A 16,318-nucleotide genomic window follows, 5' to 3' on the forward strand; every position below is an offset into this window, starting at 1 on the left:
CTAATAAGAACAACCAAGGATAAGAGAAATCAAGACATCTCGAGTGAAGCAGTGAAAAATATCAATGTAAAAACAAAACTGACTGAGTTTTCCATTTAAATGGATTATGCTTAAACAACTGCACTATGGTACAATAAAAAGCTTTAAACTTAAACAAGCTTTAAACTTTAAACCGTTTTAAACTTTAAACAGTTTTAAAATTTAAACAACAGCAGCAATAAAATATACTACTCTGCTTTTACACAAATGTTCTTCAGATATTCAACAAACAACAAAACAGCCAAACCATGCACAGCTAGAAGAGTTTAAGCATTAGTATTAAAAGGGGGGGGGGGGAGATTGTAGGCTACTGCATTAATTATGGCCAATACTGAATTCTCTCTCTCTTGCTGCCACCTAGAGTATATTGTTTCCAGTAGTTAGTAGCCCAGTTTTAAATAGGTTATGTTTTATACGTTGCTTTAATGCACCTCATCACAAACATGACTCACTCATTTGTCCATTACCAACCTCTTAAAAGCACAAATATTCTATTTGCAAGGCTACAAGAAGCAAGAGGAAATACCTGCATTGAAAAAGTACAACAGTGACATACCATTCCCCCCCCCCCACACACACACACAATGTCAATTGCCTACAGCTTTGCCAACGCACAGATATTGCTACATTCAGACCTACCATGGCTTTTTGCATGGTTTCTAAATCCGAATTAATCCGAATTATATATTATTATATACCACCAAACTGATTTTATTTTGCACAGGCACTATCTCAGACCACTTTACTTAAGGGTTCAGGGTCCTTCTATCATAACCAAAACACGTTTCAAGTATGGAGGAAAAGTTATCATACCTATCGACTGTGTAAGATCCTAAAATCACTGCGGTCAGAAGAAGGTGGGATGTGGATGTAATTTACTTGAATTGCACGTGTGTTTAGTGAGCATTGTTTGCTTTATTTGTTTTCGTCTAGTCCCCTATTGCAAAAGACATCTAAATGTAGCTGACTTCCTTGCTATCCTTAGGCTAGCTTGTTAACCAAGTAGAAAACATTGGTTAGCCGAGATTTTCCTGCTATTTAAGTTGAGAGGCATGTATAGTTTCATGCATTTAACGCTTTGTATTTGCTGTAAGATATATGTGATTACACTGGAGATCATGGCTTACTGATAAAGTAGCGTAACCTGTAAACGTTGTAACGTTATGGTCATAGTTAACTAACATGTACTTAGGCTAATGCTTATGGCAGTCCTGTCCCATTCAGTGTTTTAGAAAGCCATATGGATAACTTGCTAGTGCAATATGCAGTGTCTAGCATAAGTGGTCATATAGTAACCCCATCAGACCCTAGCTATTATATAAGAGCAGCCTTTTGTCATCATTGTAACGTCAAGGTTAGCTCACTAGCTAAGTAGGTTAACTTAGCTGACATCATGGGTTGCATAAAATCACATATCTAAAAATCAAGAAGCATTTTCAATTACCGAGATTTCCATTTCTTTGAACAGGGCATTGGCTGAACAAAGGACACAATGGGGCGATCCTCCAGGGATAAACGAGATATATACTACAGACAGGCGAAAGAGGAAGGCTGGCGAGCAAGAAGTGCATTCAAACTGTTGCAGCTGGACGAGGAGTACAATCTCTTTGAAGGTAAAATTGGCTTCAACCTATTTCTGACCAGTTGATATCTGAAAAGAAAATTACTTTTGTCATCTCAAACAGTTGTGTTGTGTAAGAGTGTTCTTGATGGGTTGTTCGAACATTCTAATGCCAGTTGTGTTCCTCAGGGGTGACTCGTGCAGTGGATTTGTGTGCTGCTCCAGGCAGCTGGAGTCAGGTGCTGAGTCGAAAGCTCCGGTGAGCTCTTAATGCACGTCATTGTGAAGAATTTGTGTCTGTATGAATGATCAGATACTACATGGTCATTTACCTCTTGACCTGGCACTGCACAGAGCACTGTGAGCGTTCAGTCTCATGTCATTCAAACAAAGGTGTTTTGTGTTTTCTTGCTCCTCTGTAGAATGCCTTTTGTAATTCAATTCAATTCAATTCAATTTTATTTATATAGCGCCATAACAATACAATTATCTCTAGGCGCTTTACAGAGCCCAGAGCCTGAAACCCCCTGTTAGTCAGGAAGGAACCTTAAGCAGAACCACGGCACATAAGGGGGAACCCATCTGCTTGAGGTCGGCCGGGTGGAGATAGGAAGGGGGGAAGGGGGGAGGGTTGTGTGGCAGAAGGGGAAGGGAAACAACAGGTGTTGTACATAGCCTGCATTTGGTAGATGTACATAATATATATACAGACATCCAGTGGTAAGTACATGATACAGACAAGACCAGTTTAGTGGATATACACTGATATACAATAGGGTTACTATTACAGGGGTAAGGGGAGTAGGAACAGAGAAACATGTCGATGGTGGCAATAATATATATTGTATATAAATGCTAGCATAGGGTATGAGGTAGAGTAAGTGTACGGCAGTGCAGTGGCGGTGGGTGCAATTGGTCGAGGGTTTCTGCAGGTAGACCGGGTAGAGAGACTACAGCAGCGTCCCATGGCGAAGATAGTCTAGATTAGGAGAGAAAGAAAAAGAACAGAGTGAGTGGGTTATTATAGGCATTAGCAATGTGATAAGAAAGGAGAGGGAGAGGGAGAGAGAGAGGGAGAGAGAGAGGCTGCCTGGCTGGGTGTATGGGGATTTTATTTAGTATTTAGTTGGCTGGTGACAGTCGCAATACACGCCGTGTGCTGTACCCGGGCTCTTCCGCACTCCTTCACGGTACAACATACGCTGTCTGTAGCCCAGTTATGTTGATTAGGGGGGTATTGCATGTGTTTTAGATGTGTTTAGCTATTCTGGCATTTAGCATTTAGTTTGGTTTAGCATTAGTTATGTTTAGTTATGCTGCCATTTAGCAATTAGTTTGGTTTGGTACATATGGAGATTTTAGTCGTAAGCTTTGTTAGGGTTGCAGGGTACAACATACGCTGTCTGTAGCCCAGTGATATACATTTTTTTTTTTTTTTTTTATTTTTTTTCTTATGTTCAGTTATGTCTAGTTATGCTTGCTGACTGGCTGGCCCAGCAGGTGATGGGTTTGTTGACGCAATTACTTATGGCTATAGGATGCACTAAAGAGGAATGTCTTTAGTCTTGATTTGAATATAGGTAGGGTGTCTGCATCTCGGATGGAGGCAGGGAGATTGTTCCAGAGGAGGGGGGCTCGGTAGCTAAAGGCTCTGCCTCCTACTGTGGTTTTTGATATTCTTGGAATTACAAGGAGGCCTGCACTCTGGGAACGGAGCGGTCTTAGGGGGCAGTAGGGGACAACTAGTTCCTTAAGGTAGTTTGGAGCCAGGTCATTTAGGGCTTTGTATGTTAGCAGGAGTACTTTGAAATCAATTCTACTTTTGACAGGGAGCCAATGCAGAGAGGCAAGTACAGGTGAGATGTGCTCATATTTTTTAGTTCTGGTGAGTGTACGGGCAGCAGCGTTCTGTATAAGTTGGAGGCTCTTTATTGAGTTGATGCTGCATCCGGACAGGAGAGCATTGCAGTAATCTAGTCGGGAAGTAATAAATGCGTGGATTAGTTTTTCTGCATCTTGGAGGGATAGGACTTTTCTAATTTTGGCAATATTGCGTAAATGAAAAAATGATGTCTTTGAAATCTGTTTTATGTGTGAGTCAAATAGGAGGTCTTGGTTGATAGTTACACCAAGGTTTTTGATGCTAGTATTGGGTGTTGGGATGCCATCGAGTGTGGATAGATGGCTAGATAGTGTCATTCTCAATTGATCGGGGCCTACAAGCATAACCTCAGTTTTATCAGAGTTGAGGAGCAGGAAGTTGTTAGCCATCCAAGATTTTACATCTTGCAGGCAAGTTTCTATCTTGGGTAAATGTACAATTTCATCAGGTTTCATGGATAGGTAGAGTTGGGTGTCATCAGCATAGCAGTGGAAGTTAATGCCATGGTTCCTTATGACAGCACCTAAGGGTAGCATGTAAAGGGAAAAGAGCAGTGGTCCGAGGACAGAGCCTTGGGGAACACCGTAGCTTACTCTAGTGTGATTGGATGACTTCTCATGGACGTGAACGAATTGATGGCGATCAGAGAGGTAAGATCTAAACCAGGATAAGGCACAGCCTTTGATGCCAACATGGTGTTCAAGTCTCTGTAATAGGATATGGTGATCTATAGTGTCGAAGGGTTAGGAGGGTCTAGGAGAACTAGTATTGAGGTGCACCCATGATCGGATGCGATTAGTAGGTCATTCAGGACTTTGACTAAGGCCGTTTCAGTGCTGTGGTGGGCTCTAAAGCCAGATTGGAGGGTTTCTTCGATTTTGTTTTGGTGTAGAAAGGAAGTAAGTTGCTTAGCTACTATTTTTTCAAGTATTTTTGACAAGAAGGGGAGGTTAGATATGGGTCTATAGTTAGCTAGATTATCAGGATCAAGGTTAGGTTTTTTGAGAGATGGTTTGATCACTGCTATTTTAAATTATTTGGGGACGTATCCAGAAATTAGTGAATTATTCATTACATTAAGTAATGTCTCACTTAATAACGATAGTGCATGTTTAAGAAGTTTTGTAGAATTGTCAGAATTTCCATCAATAGATTTTTGTCAGTGTTTTTACCATCCATTTTCAGGGTGTGCCGAAGACACTGAACCCTCATGACCATCTTATTGAGGATGATCATGTGAGCTTGCATTTGGCTGGGATTATGCAGGGGTAAATGTGTGTACTAATGCAGTGTTTGGCATCTGATGCTGATCACATTTCTTTGTGGTGCTCTAGGGCTAAAGAGGGGAAAAAAGAGGATGTGAAGATTGTTGCAGTGGACCTCCAGGCCATGGCCCCTCTACCTGGAGTCACACAGATTCAAGGAGACATCACTAAGGTGCCGTTTACAAACCTTTTTAGTATTTCAATACTCTAAGCTGAGCTAAGATGCCTGGTATGTACATATTGGGTGAAAACAACCACATGAGACATCTAAATATTCTTTTCAATATCATGTGGAATGTGCGGTGGATATGAACTTCAATTGCTAAAATGCATGAAATACCAATTGTTAGTGCTCTTTTACACACTCTGCATACTACCCTGTCATCATGTTTTTTTTTATAGTTGTCTACAGCTGAGGAGATAATCAAGCATTTTGAGGGTCAGTCTGCAGATCTGGTTGTGTGTGATGGCGCACCGGATGGTAAGAGATGTCATGCATTGTCTACATTTACACCATGCCAGCTATCGCTAAACGTTTTAATGTTTTATGTTTTGTCAAACTTGAAGCACTAAATACTAAATAAAAAAAGAATGGCAATTAAGGAATTGGATATGCCAGATACATAATCAAAAACAGAGTAAACATCAGATTTAGTTTGGCAGTGATGGCAGCAGATTAGTGTCTGGACAAGGCTGTAGTTCTGTGTGACTCAATATACTAACGTTCAGAAGAAGTTCCTTTGTCATGCTTTTGTTTCATGCTCTTCTGTGCAATAAATTACGATCACGTGGGGCAATCCGATTAGGTATGCGGATAGCGTGCAGACGAACACCAACCGCAACCGGATTTCGAGTTTACTCACTTTGGACCCCCGATTCGAGGGAGTGCGGATACAGTGTGCGGATACAGTGCGTTCGTCTGCACGATAGGGCTATCCGGAGACGGGGTTCTCCGGGTTCAGGCAAACTAGACTCCGTCTGCATGACCCCTAAGAAAAGTAAGATAACCATCAAAGTTGTGAACCACATCATTCACCAAACAGTGCAGACTGGCTCTAACCAAGCTAGAAAAGGTAGTGAAAGGCCCCAGTGCACAACTGTACTGGAAAATAAAAATAGCTCTAATTTGAGAAACAGATGCTTCATAGGTTGGCATCTGGTATCTTTATTAAATGGTTACTACAAAGCACCAGTCGTCTTCAACAGGGAAGAGGCTCTGAAATGCTGCTCTTCGAGGCAGAGTCAAAGAAAAAGACATATCAGAGATTGGCCAATGAACGTAAAAAGCTAAAATGCAAAGGGCAAAAATGTAAAGGGAAAACTAATACAGATACTGGGTGGTAGATGTATTAACTATGGAATACATCCATGTAAATGTTCTGGACAGACAGATCTAAGTAGAGGTGTTTGGATCACTGAGAAGAAACACAGAGGCACAGAACACAATTGGAGTGTTTGGAGGAGTGTTTGACACCATCTGTGAACACATCTGCTGGGAGGGCAGGACATTTGTGCAGGGATAAGGACATCTTTAAAAAGGGTTAAGTCTTTAACTCCACTCCAGCAAAAAAAAATGATTTCAAGGCTAAATATTATTTCGAACCTTGGCAGTATTTTCTTTTCATTTTGTACCATATTTGATAGATCAAAATGTGAGTTTTCCTGGAAAACATGAATTTTTCAAGGTGGTTCCAAACTTTTGGACAGTAGTGGATTTTTCTGAAATTGAGAGAATTTGGAGAATCATCTGCAAATTTTGTTGTGTAGCCTTGATCTTTCTCTCCATTTAATCAGAAATCCACACAGTGGTGATTATGCAGATCCTGTCACATTCATTTTACTTCATATTGTCCTGGGAGAGCTTGGAATGATGATGAAGGATGAAGTCATTATCCATTTGTAGTCTAAAAGGTTGCTCAATAACCTCCACTTGTCTTACCAGCAGGCCTCTGTAGGATAATGTGTTTGCTTGCTTGGTTCAGGATTCCAATCACTTACACATTACTGAATCTAGTACACATCACAGTACAAATGACTGAATCTAGAACCAGCAAAACATCCTTTAACCATTATCTGTGATATTGTTCTGGTTTGCACTCTAGCAGGTTAGAACTTTTATATCAGTATTAAGGTTTTTGTCTAACGCTAACAAGGTAACAACCAACAGCCTTGTCTTGCAGACATTATTACTTTATTACATAATTACAGGTTAGCTTCCACTGAAAGAAGTTATCTAACATGCTCACCAGTGAATATGTGGTGAAATCGTGCTATGAGAATTAAAAAAAATATACATAGGATTTTGTCCCTGTGACCATAAAACTACATACTGAAAACATTGGGCGGCTGGTGGGAATGGAAAATGGTAGTGATGATGGTGCCTTATTTTGTTGTCTCTTCACAGCTATTTCAGTGTGATGGGTCTCTTTTTCTTTGGTTATGCTGATGAAAGCTCATTGCGATGGCTGTTTTATTAATACCTTTGTGATTTCTGTCCACAGTAACAGGACTCCATGATGTGGATGAGTACATCCAGGCTCAGCTTCTGCTTGCAGTGAGTACCTTCTGTCTGGTATAACAGCTGTTATACTGTGAATTATGATCACACAGCAACAACAACAACAACAACAACAAAACAATGTGTAATTGTTACTTAATCTTTAGCAAATTAGTTTCTTTCAAATGGTGTATCAGAGCTACTACTGCAAGTACCAATTAAGAAACAAAAATGTGTTAAGAATGCTGTGAGCTGTAGCAATTTAATTCAATTGTATTTATATAGTGCCAATAATGATTTAAATTGTCTCTAGGTGCTTTACAGAGCCCAGAGCCTGAATCTCCTAGAGGAATCACTAAGGGGATTCTGCTTGGGGACCCATCTCTTTGGTGCCAGCCGGGTAGAGAGATAGAGATAGAAGAGGGGGGCGGGATGCAGATGGGAAGGTAGGGGAGGAGAGGAGAGGAGAGGAGAGGAGGAGAGTGAATCCGTCCGCTTACACGTATCGGAGGATAAAACATATTAGCACACATGATTCCAAAAAACATGACCTACAGTACATACTGTAGAGGCAGCATTCAAAGTATTGGTTGTAAAACAGCTTAGTGGTTATACCGCGTCCTGGGTTCCCATAAGGTTACTATTATAAGGATAGGCAGAGCAGTGAAGCAGAAAATAGCATTTGATTATATTGTGGATAAATAGGCTGGCATACAGTATGTATTATAAGGCAGAGTAGAATTAGTGCGTAATAGTTTGGTGGGAATGGGCAGCTGTAAGCAGAGGGTTTCTGCAGGTAGATCGGGTGGAAAGACTGCGGCAGCATCCCACAGTGGAGACAGTAAAGAGTAGGAGGGGAAGAAAAGAGACGGTGAGTGGGCAGAGTTAAGTTGCCTTATATGTCAGTATAGGTGATGGCAGCACAATGCACATTTAGTGGTAGGCTGTGGAGTGTACATTTGAGATTCGAGTGCAGTAAGCAAAGGTCAGTGTAGCTATATGTGAACATGTTGATGGTGCTCATGTGGTTGTGTTGTTGAGCAGTGTGCGTAGATGTTGACTGTGTTGTTAAGCTTAACTGTGTTTCACTTAGGCTCTCAACATCACAACACACGTTCTCAAGACGGGTGGAACGTTTGTTGCAAAGGTGAGCTGGATAAAGCATGTGCATTCAAATAATTCAGTTCCTTTGGAAATTGAATGCCGCACTGATCGATGTGTATTTAGTAGTCCAGTTTTTGGAATGGTCGATATATGAAACATGCTTTTATTGACATGCCCACATTCAACACAAGTTTAGAAAAGAGAATGTAACTTCTGTGTTGCTCCTGCTACCATTCTCAGATCTTCCGGGGGAAGGACGTGACCCTGCTGTATTCCCAGCTGAGGATCTTCTTCAGTCGGGTCACCTGTGCCAAGCCACGCAGCAGCCGCAACTCCAGCATAGGTGAGTCAGAGAAGGTCCTGCACCAGTAGGGGGAGCCACTGCACAAGGAGAACCCCCAGTGCAGACAGTTTATGACTGTTCTATTCCTAGGCCTGTCAACTTCATCAGCAACCCTGTTTTGATCAACATAAAGGCCTTGATTGTTTATTTGTATGAATTTGACAAATCCTTTGCAATCTGGTCAAACCAGTGAAAATGTGCTGTTGCTGTTGTACAAGGTGTCAAGATGGTGTAGAGCTTTTTATTCTGATAATTCATTCTCATTTGATTTCGGTTTTGATTTTACAACAGGTGTAGGTGTTAATAACAAGAGATGTCAGAGAAATTAGGCGATCGCTGTTTTGGAACATGCTATGTTAAAGCAGCAATAAGGAGTTCTGTTCCAAAACTAGCAAGCTAACTACCTAAAAGGCATGCAAAAACCTTGCAAACACCACCAACAGCCCAGTTAACACTGATAGAAGCCTGCCAACACACTAACTGGTGTCATGCTGTTAAAGCTTTTCTTCCATTTTTGCAAGGTGTTCCAGCCAGGAAACACAGAACTACATAGTGCATATCATGGAGGGCTAGTGGGAAAGACTGATGTTTATCTGTCCTTCACATGACCATATACTATCCAAATGAATTTGAGGATGGTACCAAAACTAGTTGCCTATAAAACCATACCTCAAAAAGTGTCAAATTGTTGCATAGTGTTACTTTCAGCCTTATCATGTTAAGCATTTTAGAATGTCCCTGCCATATCAGTTCAGGGGATCCTGGAGAAACACTGCAATAGCCAGCAGGACAGAATGGACTTTCCGTCTGAACAATTGAGATGATAAACTTGTTAATTCCGGAAAACTTTTTTTTTTTTCAAATTGTCTCCTTAGATTTCTGTTTGAACAAAAACTCTTCAGCACTACTCAATGTCATCTCTCCCTGTAGAAATGTTAAACATGCATGGGAATTTTTTTTTTAATGCAGCCATTTCCACGGGTTTAGCAGTACCACATGCTAGATCATGCCTTCTGATATGAGGGCAGTTTCCTATTGAGGAAGCTGTGTGGTTGACACATTTCTGCTTTTCCTTCTGCAGAGGCGTTTGTGGTATGCCGAAACTACTCCCCACCGGAAGGCTACGTGCCCAACATGTCCAACCCTCTGTTGGATCATTCCTATGGTACAATGCACTGATGGTCCCCTTTACCATTTAATACAACGCCATTTCAATTATTGCATGACGTATTGGATAGTCTGGCAGTAATTTAATGATAATAACCTGTAAGGTGAAGCCTCCAGTTTCTAGTGTAATAATTGTCTGTCTCTGTCTGACTTAGATGTAGACTTTAACCAGCTGGAGGGCCCCAACCGGATCATCGTTCCTTTCCTCGCCTGCGGTGACCTGAGTGCTTTTGATTCAGACCGCACCTACCCTCTGCAGGTACTGATCATATCAGAGCTCTCACCCACACCAATCTGTATGGTAAAGAAGTACATATTAGTCAACAATATACCAAAGTACATTTCAAGAATAAATACCAAAACCCACTGAAATGTATTGTAGTTGCTGCCAATATTTTTTTAATTCACACATATTCTCTTTGTCTGTGTGGCTTTCTCTTTCTCTTTGTCCTATGTGTCTGTGTGGTCTGTCTTTCTCTTTCTCCTTTCAGCTGGATTCCGGTAAAGAGTACACCTACACGCCTCCCACCCAGCCCCCCATCCACCCCCCGTATGAGCAGGCCTGTTTCATGCGCAAGAACAACCTGCTGGCCAAAGAGGATGCCCCCGCTGCATCATTAGACCGCTCTCTCTCTGCCATGCAGCTGTCAGCCTCTGAGGACCAAGAGCCGCCAACATCAGATGATCAAGGAGGATGTCCTGGCACCAGCGTCACCGAGCCCACAACTCCCACTGACAAGTGATGTGATCTAAAACTGACTCATCACGACTTTACGATTTCACAATGTCACAACAACTACAGAGACACTGTCACTCATCCAAGTTAGCGTGTCTAAGTGAATGTTCTATAGAATTTTAAGGTATTGTTTTTAATTTGTTAAATAATAAAATGTCGTTCAGCTATTTTAACTGGCTGTCAATATATATTACATTAAACCAACAATTTGCTACCTATTTTTTTTTATAGGCAACTAGTTTTGGTATCATTGCAAATTCATTGTGGTATATGGTCATGTGCAGATGAAACATATGAACACCCCTGTCATTCCAGGCTATGCACTAGGTAGTTCTGTGGTGCAGGATGGCACACCTCGCGAACATGTAAGAACCTTTCACAGCCTGGCATTGGCAATTATATTGCCAACATACATCAGTTGGCAAACTAACAAGCTTCTATGAATGTCAACTCTGCTGTGGTTGATCTTTGTAAGGTTTTGTATGACTTTCAGGTAGTTGGCTCACTACTTTTAGACCGAAACTCTGTACTGCGCCTTGAACTAAGTTGGTCTTTAATGGGGTTGTCTCGCTGTACACCAGAACTGAAGATGGAGATATGCATCACCGATCCATCTCTTTCTAGAGATGGGGTATGTGATGGATCAAAAAGTGGAATTCTTATTAAACAGTTTTCTATGAGAAAATGCATGCGTGTCCATTTCCCCTTCTATTTCAACTCAACCAACATAAAACTTTGAACCTAGACTATTTTATGAATGTATTACACTCTGTATTAAGACTGAGAATGTGATGCCTAATCTGAAATGAACCCTTCCCTGTCTGTTTCCTGTTAAGGTAACTTGACACTCGTAGGTGATCAACAAACCACATCTCCTGCTGTGGCCTGTATGTAAATGTATTGTACCTTATTTTAAGATCCTTTCCACTGAGTTAGTGTTCTCAATACTGAAGTAAGATAAAAACAAACCTTGCGGCTCTGAGTTTGGGCTTATATGTGCTATAACTAGCCATGTTATTTTTCAAAACAGTTCAAATAAAGATAACACCTACATTTGACTGGCCACAACATCCGTCCTAAGTCTGTAGACTTTGTTTGACACAAAACCATATGCATATTTTTAAGGTGAACAGACATTTCTAAATATGAGTTTCATGACGCTGTAGTCTGCACCTGATTCTTTACTGCGGTGATGGTGTCCGTTCACTGTGCTCATGAACCATCAGCCATGAGGGGTGGAGTGCATGTCTCCTCATTCTAGAACTCCACTGTTTGATTGACAACATCAGGTAGGAACATTTGGAACACATCCTCAGCTGGAACGTTCTGTTCTACGGGCCAAGGTAATGTCTGCAAGATACGCAAAACCGTGACGTGGCATCTCTGATTTGATTCAGAGATATTAACTAGTGCAAAAATTCTAACTGAATATTGGTGTGTGTGTGTGTGTGCATGCAGTGAAATTATGTTGGGGTGGGGTAGTCACAATGTCTGGTCAACCTTGGTTACCGTTGGTCTTTCTGTCCTCAGTTTGTGGCAGGACCCTGCAACGTCATTTCACTGCCTTTTAGTTTGTCCAAAAGAGGTTGATTGTGTAAAATGAAGTTTCCATGACATTCGTCAGCATTGTATACAAATGTGTGTATTAAAACACAACATGCACACACACACACACACCAATATTCAGTTAGAATTTTTACACTTAGTTAATATCTTTGAATCACATCAGAGAGATACCACGTCATGGTTTTGCGTATTTTCAGATAATTTTCCATCACCTCAACAGGAAGTTGTGTTTTCCTGTGTATGTGTGTATTCTGATTACTTGTCAGACATACTCGCATTTCAGACAGTGGCTTGACAAGAGTCCCTCAAGAGAATGCTACATGCTGCACTACGGCAGGACTTTTCAATTTAGTTAAATGATTCAGTTATAATGAAGGAATAATAGACAGTTAAAGAGCACTGGTGTGTAGCATACATCTAAAAATAAGGAGCCTCTAATTTACATAGTTCCTGTTTGCTCTCTCTGTTCCTATGCACCTTTGCAGCTTCCTAGCAGATGTTATCATGAACTATCTTATGTGCTGGAGTGTTCTATGTAAGTGGACTTCTAACTCTTTGCTTATATCTGTTTATAACAGTGTGGTATCTGTTTGTATGATGTTTTTTGTTTTTTTCTTTCTGACATTTTATTTTAGTTGCTGCCCAATTGAATCCAGCAATATTGGGTAACTAATTGCATTCTAAAATGTTTCTAAATAATGAGTCAATGATTCCAGTATTTTTTTATTTGTGAAATGCCAGATTTTCATTATGCAATTGTGCCCTTTGAAAGGGTTGTATGACTTCACATTATGTGTAAAGTTAATAACTTCGCTTTGAATAAAAATATCCTGTTGAAAATATTGTATTGCAGAAATCAATGGCAAATCATTACATGAACATGAGGACAGCACTGGTAAGTATTAGCCAGAGGGTAGGTCAGAAAAGAAACAAGTCAGTAGTACTATTTTAGCATGCTTTATAAATAACTATTCATTCAATTCATGTTATAATTGAATACTTATATAATTGAGAGACTGAACAGTCAGTAGATGTCCGAATCTTATCCAATTAATATAGTCAGAGACTTGGTTGGAGTAAAACTACATTATTGAACATGATTTCATATCCATGCTGATGCTTATGTTTCAGCCTTCAGGTAATAGACAAATACAGCTCCTCCGTTTCCCTCCTTAGGTTGGCCTAAGCCAGAGATCTCTACCCAGCTGACAGTCATGACAGTGAAGGACCAGGTTGAGTTGCATTGTGACCTACAGCATTGGTATGATGAGTGCCTTATTAATTCCAGTTCCCAACAGAGGCCTTTCAACGAGGGCCAGTCCAAAACAAAACCCTGCACTGTGACTGTGAGTGGGGCTCAGCTCCTGGTACCTAAAGCTGGCTACAATACACTGATCCAGATCTCATGTGGTTACTCTCGGAATACAACCTGGAGATACAGTGACAATATTACGGTGATGGTTTTCAATATTAGTGAGTTTTTTTTTCAATTTTTCAATATTCTGCATTAAGCAATGTTTATTCAAATGCAGCTTATTTAGCTTCATAATAATAAAGAAATGCACTCACAATTGATCTCAGTGTGCAAAGAGTATGCAGTATGCAAAGTAATTGACAGGTAGCGATGCCATGATTTCATGATTACTTTAAACAGAAAGCATCCGCATTCCTATCTTTCTCCATCAGATCTGCCCATGAAGTACATAGTCATCTCAGTGGTTGGGATTGGACTCACCATCCTGCTCACTCTGTGTATCCTTATCTGGGGCTGCTACACCATGCTGACTGCTTCAAGTATGACATTATAAACATAAATCTAATAAAAACGGATCTTTATGTATATTGTATTCAGTGTTGTAGCTACTGACGAGGCAGTGTTGGTAATTCCTGAATTTAAAAAGGGCAATTACACACCATTAGATGAGAGTTGATATATTTTAAATGTCTGAAACCTTTCCCTGGGCTAAGATCTTGTGATGTATTGCCCATGTAAAACATTGTATTCTTTTTTTGGCCACTCGTGCAGGAAACAGAGCACCTCCACTTCCCTCCCAAAGGTGAATGTAGTCAGTGAAATTTTGATTGTGTTCATAAATCGGAAATATTTTGTTTCACATGACCACTTTGACCTCTGAATTTTTCTGTTTTCTGTTTGTGCTTCTGCAGTTATCCAACTCAACAAACGGATCAGCAAAGCAGTATGTACTAGTCAGTCTTAGAACTCTGTATAGCAGCTGTAAACTGTAAACTGATACAAAAAGAACACTGCTATGCATAGCACTGACCTGTTCTTGTCTTCTTCTGGTCAGCAGAAGTGGCTGAGGGAGACAAAGAGGTGAGACAAGTAGGTCTGATGACATTACACAAATATTATTTACAAATGTATAGGTCTACTTATTATTTCATTAAAACATTTAAATGAACTGTTAACATTTTAAGTTAACTGTTAAAATATGTCTGTATGGTTTCTTTTTTTAAATTGATAGAATTATACAGAATTTTATTTTGTGATAACAGGAGCCTGAGGATGATCTGTGCTATGCTACAGTGAGGTATTCTAGCACTGTGAAGCGCTCACCACAGGTGCTCCGGTTTGAACAGAACTCTGAGTATGCTTCAGTGATCTTCAACTAACCAACACGGCGCCCTCTAATGACCTTCAGTTGGCAACATTCTAATCATATATTTGTGATCATACTCCTCAGTGGGTTAATGATCACAGCACATTCCCTACCTGTGCAGAGGAAGGAGGACAGAACCTAGGATATCATTACTAGCCATTGAGACAATACAAACATACCATAGACTGCTAAAACTAAAACATTATGAATGTGAAATGCTTGAATTAATTTCTATTTGTAGAGGCATTTTTTCCCCTGTTATCGCCAGTTTGTTTTGTTGGTTTATAAGCAGTACAAGACAGACCATGACTCATGTCTTAAAATGTCAATGCATGTTTGTTTCTTTAATTAAGTTCACTAATTTTGATTCATCAGTTAAAACAAAGATTGTAACTTAATTAAAGACCTTATTCAACAGTCTACTACTATATGTTGTGTAGTGTGTGTCACCTTCAGTTAGTAGCCTATGCCTAGCAGTAGTCCTCAGTGATATCATAGGCGGAGATCCCAGGGGGGGGACACAAATAAATATTTTTTATTAATTTAGTAATATTAAATAAAAGCACGACAATACAAGCGGTGCTAATTATAAACGTAAAACAATGTGTTTTTTAAGTGTTGAAAAATCATGATCCCCCTATTCCTCAAAGTGGTTTGGTTCACACGCTGTTTCCAACGGACGGGCCTACGGGCAGCTCCGTGTTTCAGTCAATCAGCCCAGTACCTACACACAGTCAGATTGAGAGGAAACTAACCACACCAGTAAAACCTCTACAAGTAAAAGCCATTAAGTCATAGTCATTTATCACACCACTTGTTCAACATGCACACGCACGCTTGTAACATGAAAACTGACATTTCTCCTGCTTTGACCAAAAGCTCAAACTTGAGCTTGTTAACAATCATTAGCTAGTAGCTTAACCAGCCTGCTGATTAAAAAGAAGATGATTTTGGACAAAGCACACACACACTCCTCTTTTTCCTCCTCTCTCCCCTGTCACTGCCACTATGCTACACGATACATGAAGAGGCTGACAGACATTGGACCTCATTCTCAAACGCAGTTCAGAACATGTTACGAAGTTCCCGAACAATTCTGGCATTCATGAAAGTTTTCTCATCTGGGGGATTCCTTCTTAACTTTGAACAGAATTTAAGAACGCTAAATAGCAGTCGTAAATCGGCCAGATTGGAGTGCGCCCATGTTCTTAAGGGCTGAATTTGTGAGAAATCGTTGGTGATTGCGTTCACATCAATTCTACAGACATCCTCGGATTTAAATAATTATAATAATAATACATGCGAGAATATTTGTATCATAAACAATTACGTTTCACATTCATAGTCATGATTCTACGAGGCATCGTGATGTCCTAACATAAATAAAAGCACTACACGAACACTGCAAATGGCATTGAATAAATAAGCACTAAACTCAAGCGCGTGAATAATATAGCCATGGTGGAATAGAATGGAGAAGACGTTCATTTACATGCAGCAGAATTCCTCCCTAAAGAGACTTTGCGTTTGAACTTTT

General features: G+C 40.2%; 2 protein-coding genes across 6 annotated transcripts; both read left to right on the forward strand.

Moving 5' to 3' along the window:
- The first annotated feature begins 778 nt into the window (after nucleotides 1-778).
- ftsj1 (FtsJ RNA 2'-O-methyltransferase 1) lies at nucleotides 779-11,281 on the forward strand. The gene is made up of 11 exons (XM_031578078.2): nucleotides 779-896; nucleotides 1,508-1,652; nucleotides 1,790-1,859; nucleotides 4,817-4,919; nucleotides 5,150-5,228; nucleotides 7,249-7,301; nucleotides 8,338-8,391; nucleotides 8,589-8,691; nucleotides 9,773-9,856; nucleotides 10,014-10,117; nucleotides 10,350-11,281. Exons 2-11 carry the CDS (start codon nucleotides 1,532-1,534, stop codon nucleotides 10,599-10,601), a joined length of 1,023 nt encoding a protein of 340 aa, XP_031433938.1. The 5' UTR covers nucleotides 779-896; nucleotides 1,508-1,531; the 3' UTR covers nucleotides 10,602-11,281.
- Nucleotides 11,282-11,398: 117 nt separating this feature from the next.
- On the forward strand, nucleotides 11,399-15,201 carry LOC122133323. 5 transcript variants are annotated; one of them, XM_042709266.1, is made up of 10 exons: nucleotides 11,399-11,883; nucleotides 12,646-12,695; nucleotides 12,796-12,825; nucleotides 13,014-13,055; nucleotides 13,337-13,633; nucleotides 13,847-13,954; nucleotides 14,187-14,217; nucleotides 14,327-14,358; nucleotides 14,470-14,504; nucleotides 14,678-15,201. In XM_042709266.1, the coding sequence occupies exons 2-10, from the start codon at nucleotides 12,665-12,667 to the stop codon at nucleotides 14,792-14,794; spliced, it is 723 nt and encodes a 240-aa protein (XP_042565200.1). In that variant the 5' UTR covers nucleotides 11,399-11,883; nucleotides 12,646-12,664; the 3' UTR covers nucleotides 14,795-15,201. The 5 variants fall into 5 exon arrangements, with proteins under 5 accessions (XP_042565200.1, XP_042565196.1, XP_042565197.1 ...); XM_042709262.1 differs by lacking the exon at nucleotides 11,399-11,883 and having other exon boundaries at nucleotides 12,350-12,695; XM_042709263.1 differs by lacking the exon at nucleotides 11,399-11,883 and having other exon boundaries at nucleotides 12,350-12,695; nucleotides 14,473-14,504.
- Nucleotides 15,202-16,318: the final 1,117 nt, after the last annotated feature.

This window comes from Clupea harengus, chromosome 12 (genome assembly GCF_900700415.2).
Source record: "Clupea harengus chromosome 12, Ch_v2.0.2, whole genome shotgun sequence".
Lineage (NCBI taxonomy): Eukaryota > Metazoa > Chordata > Actinopteri > Clupeiformes > Clupeidae > Clupea > Clupea harengus.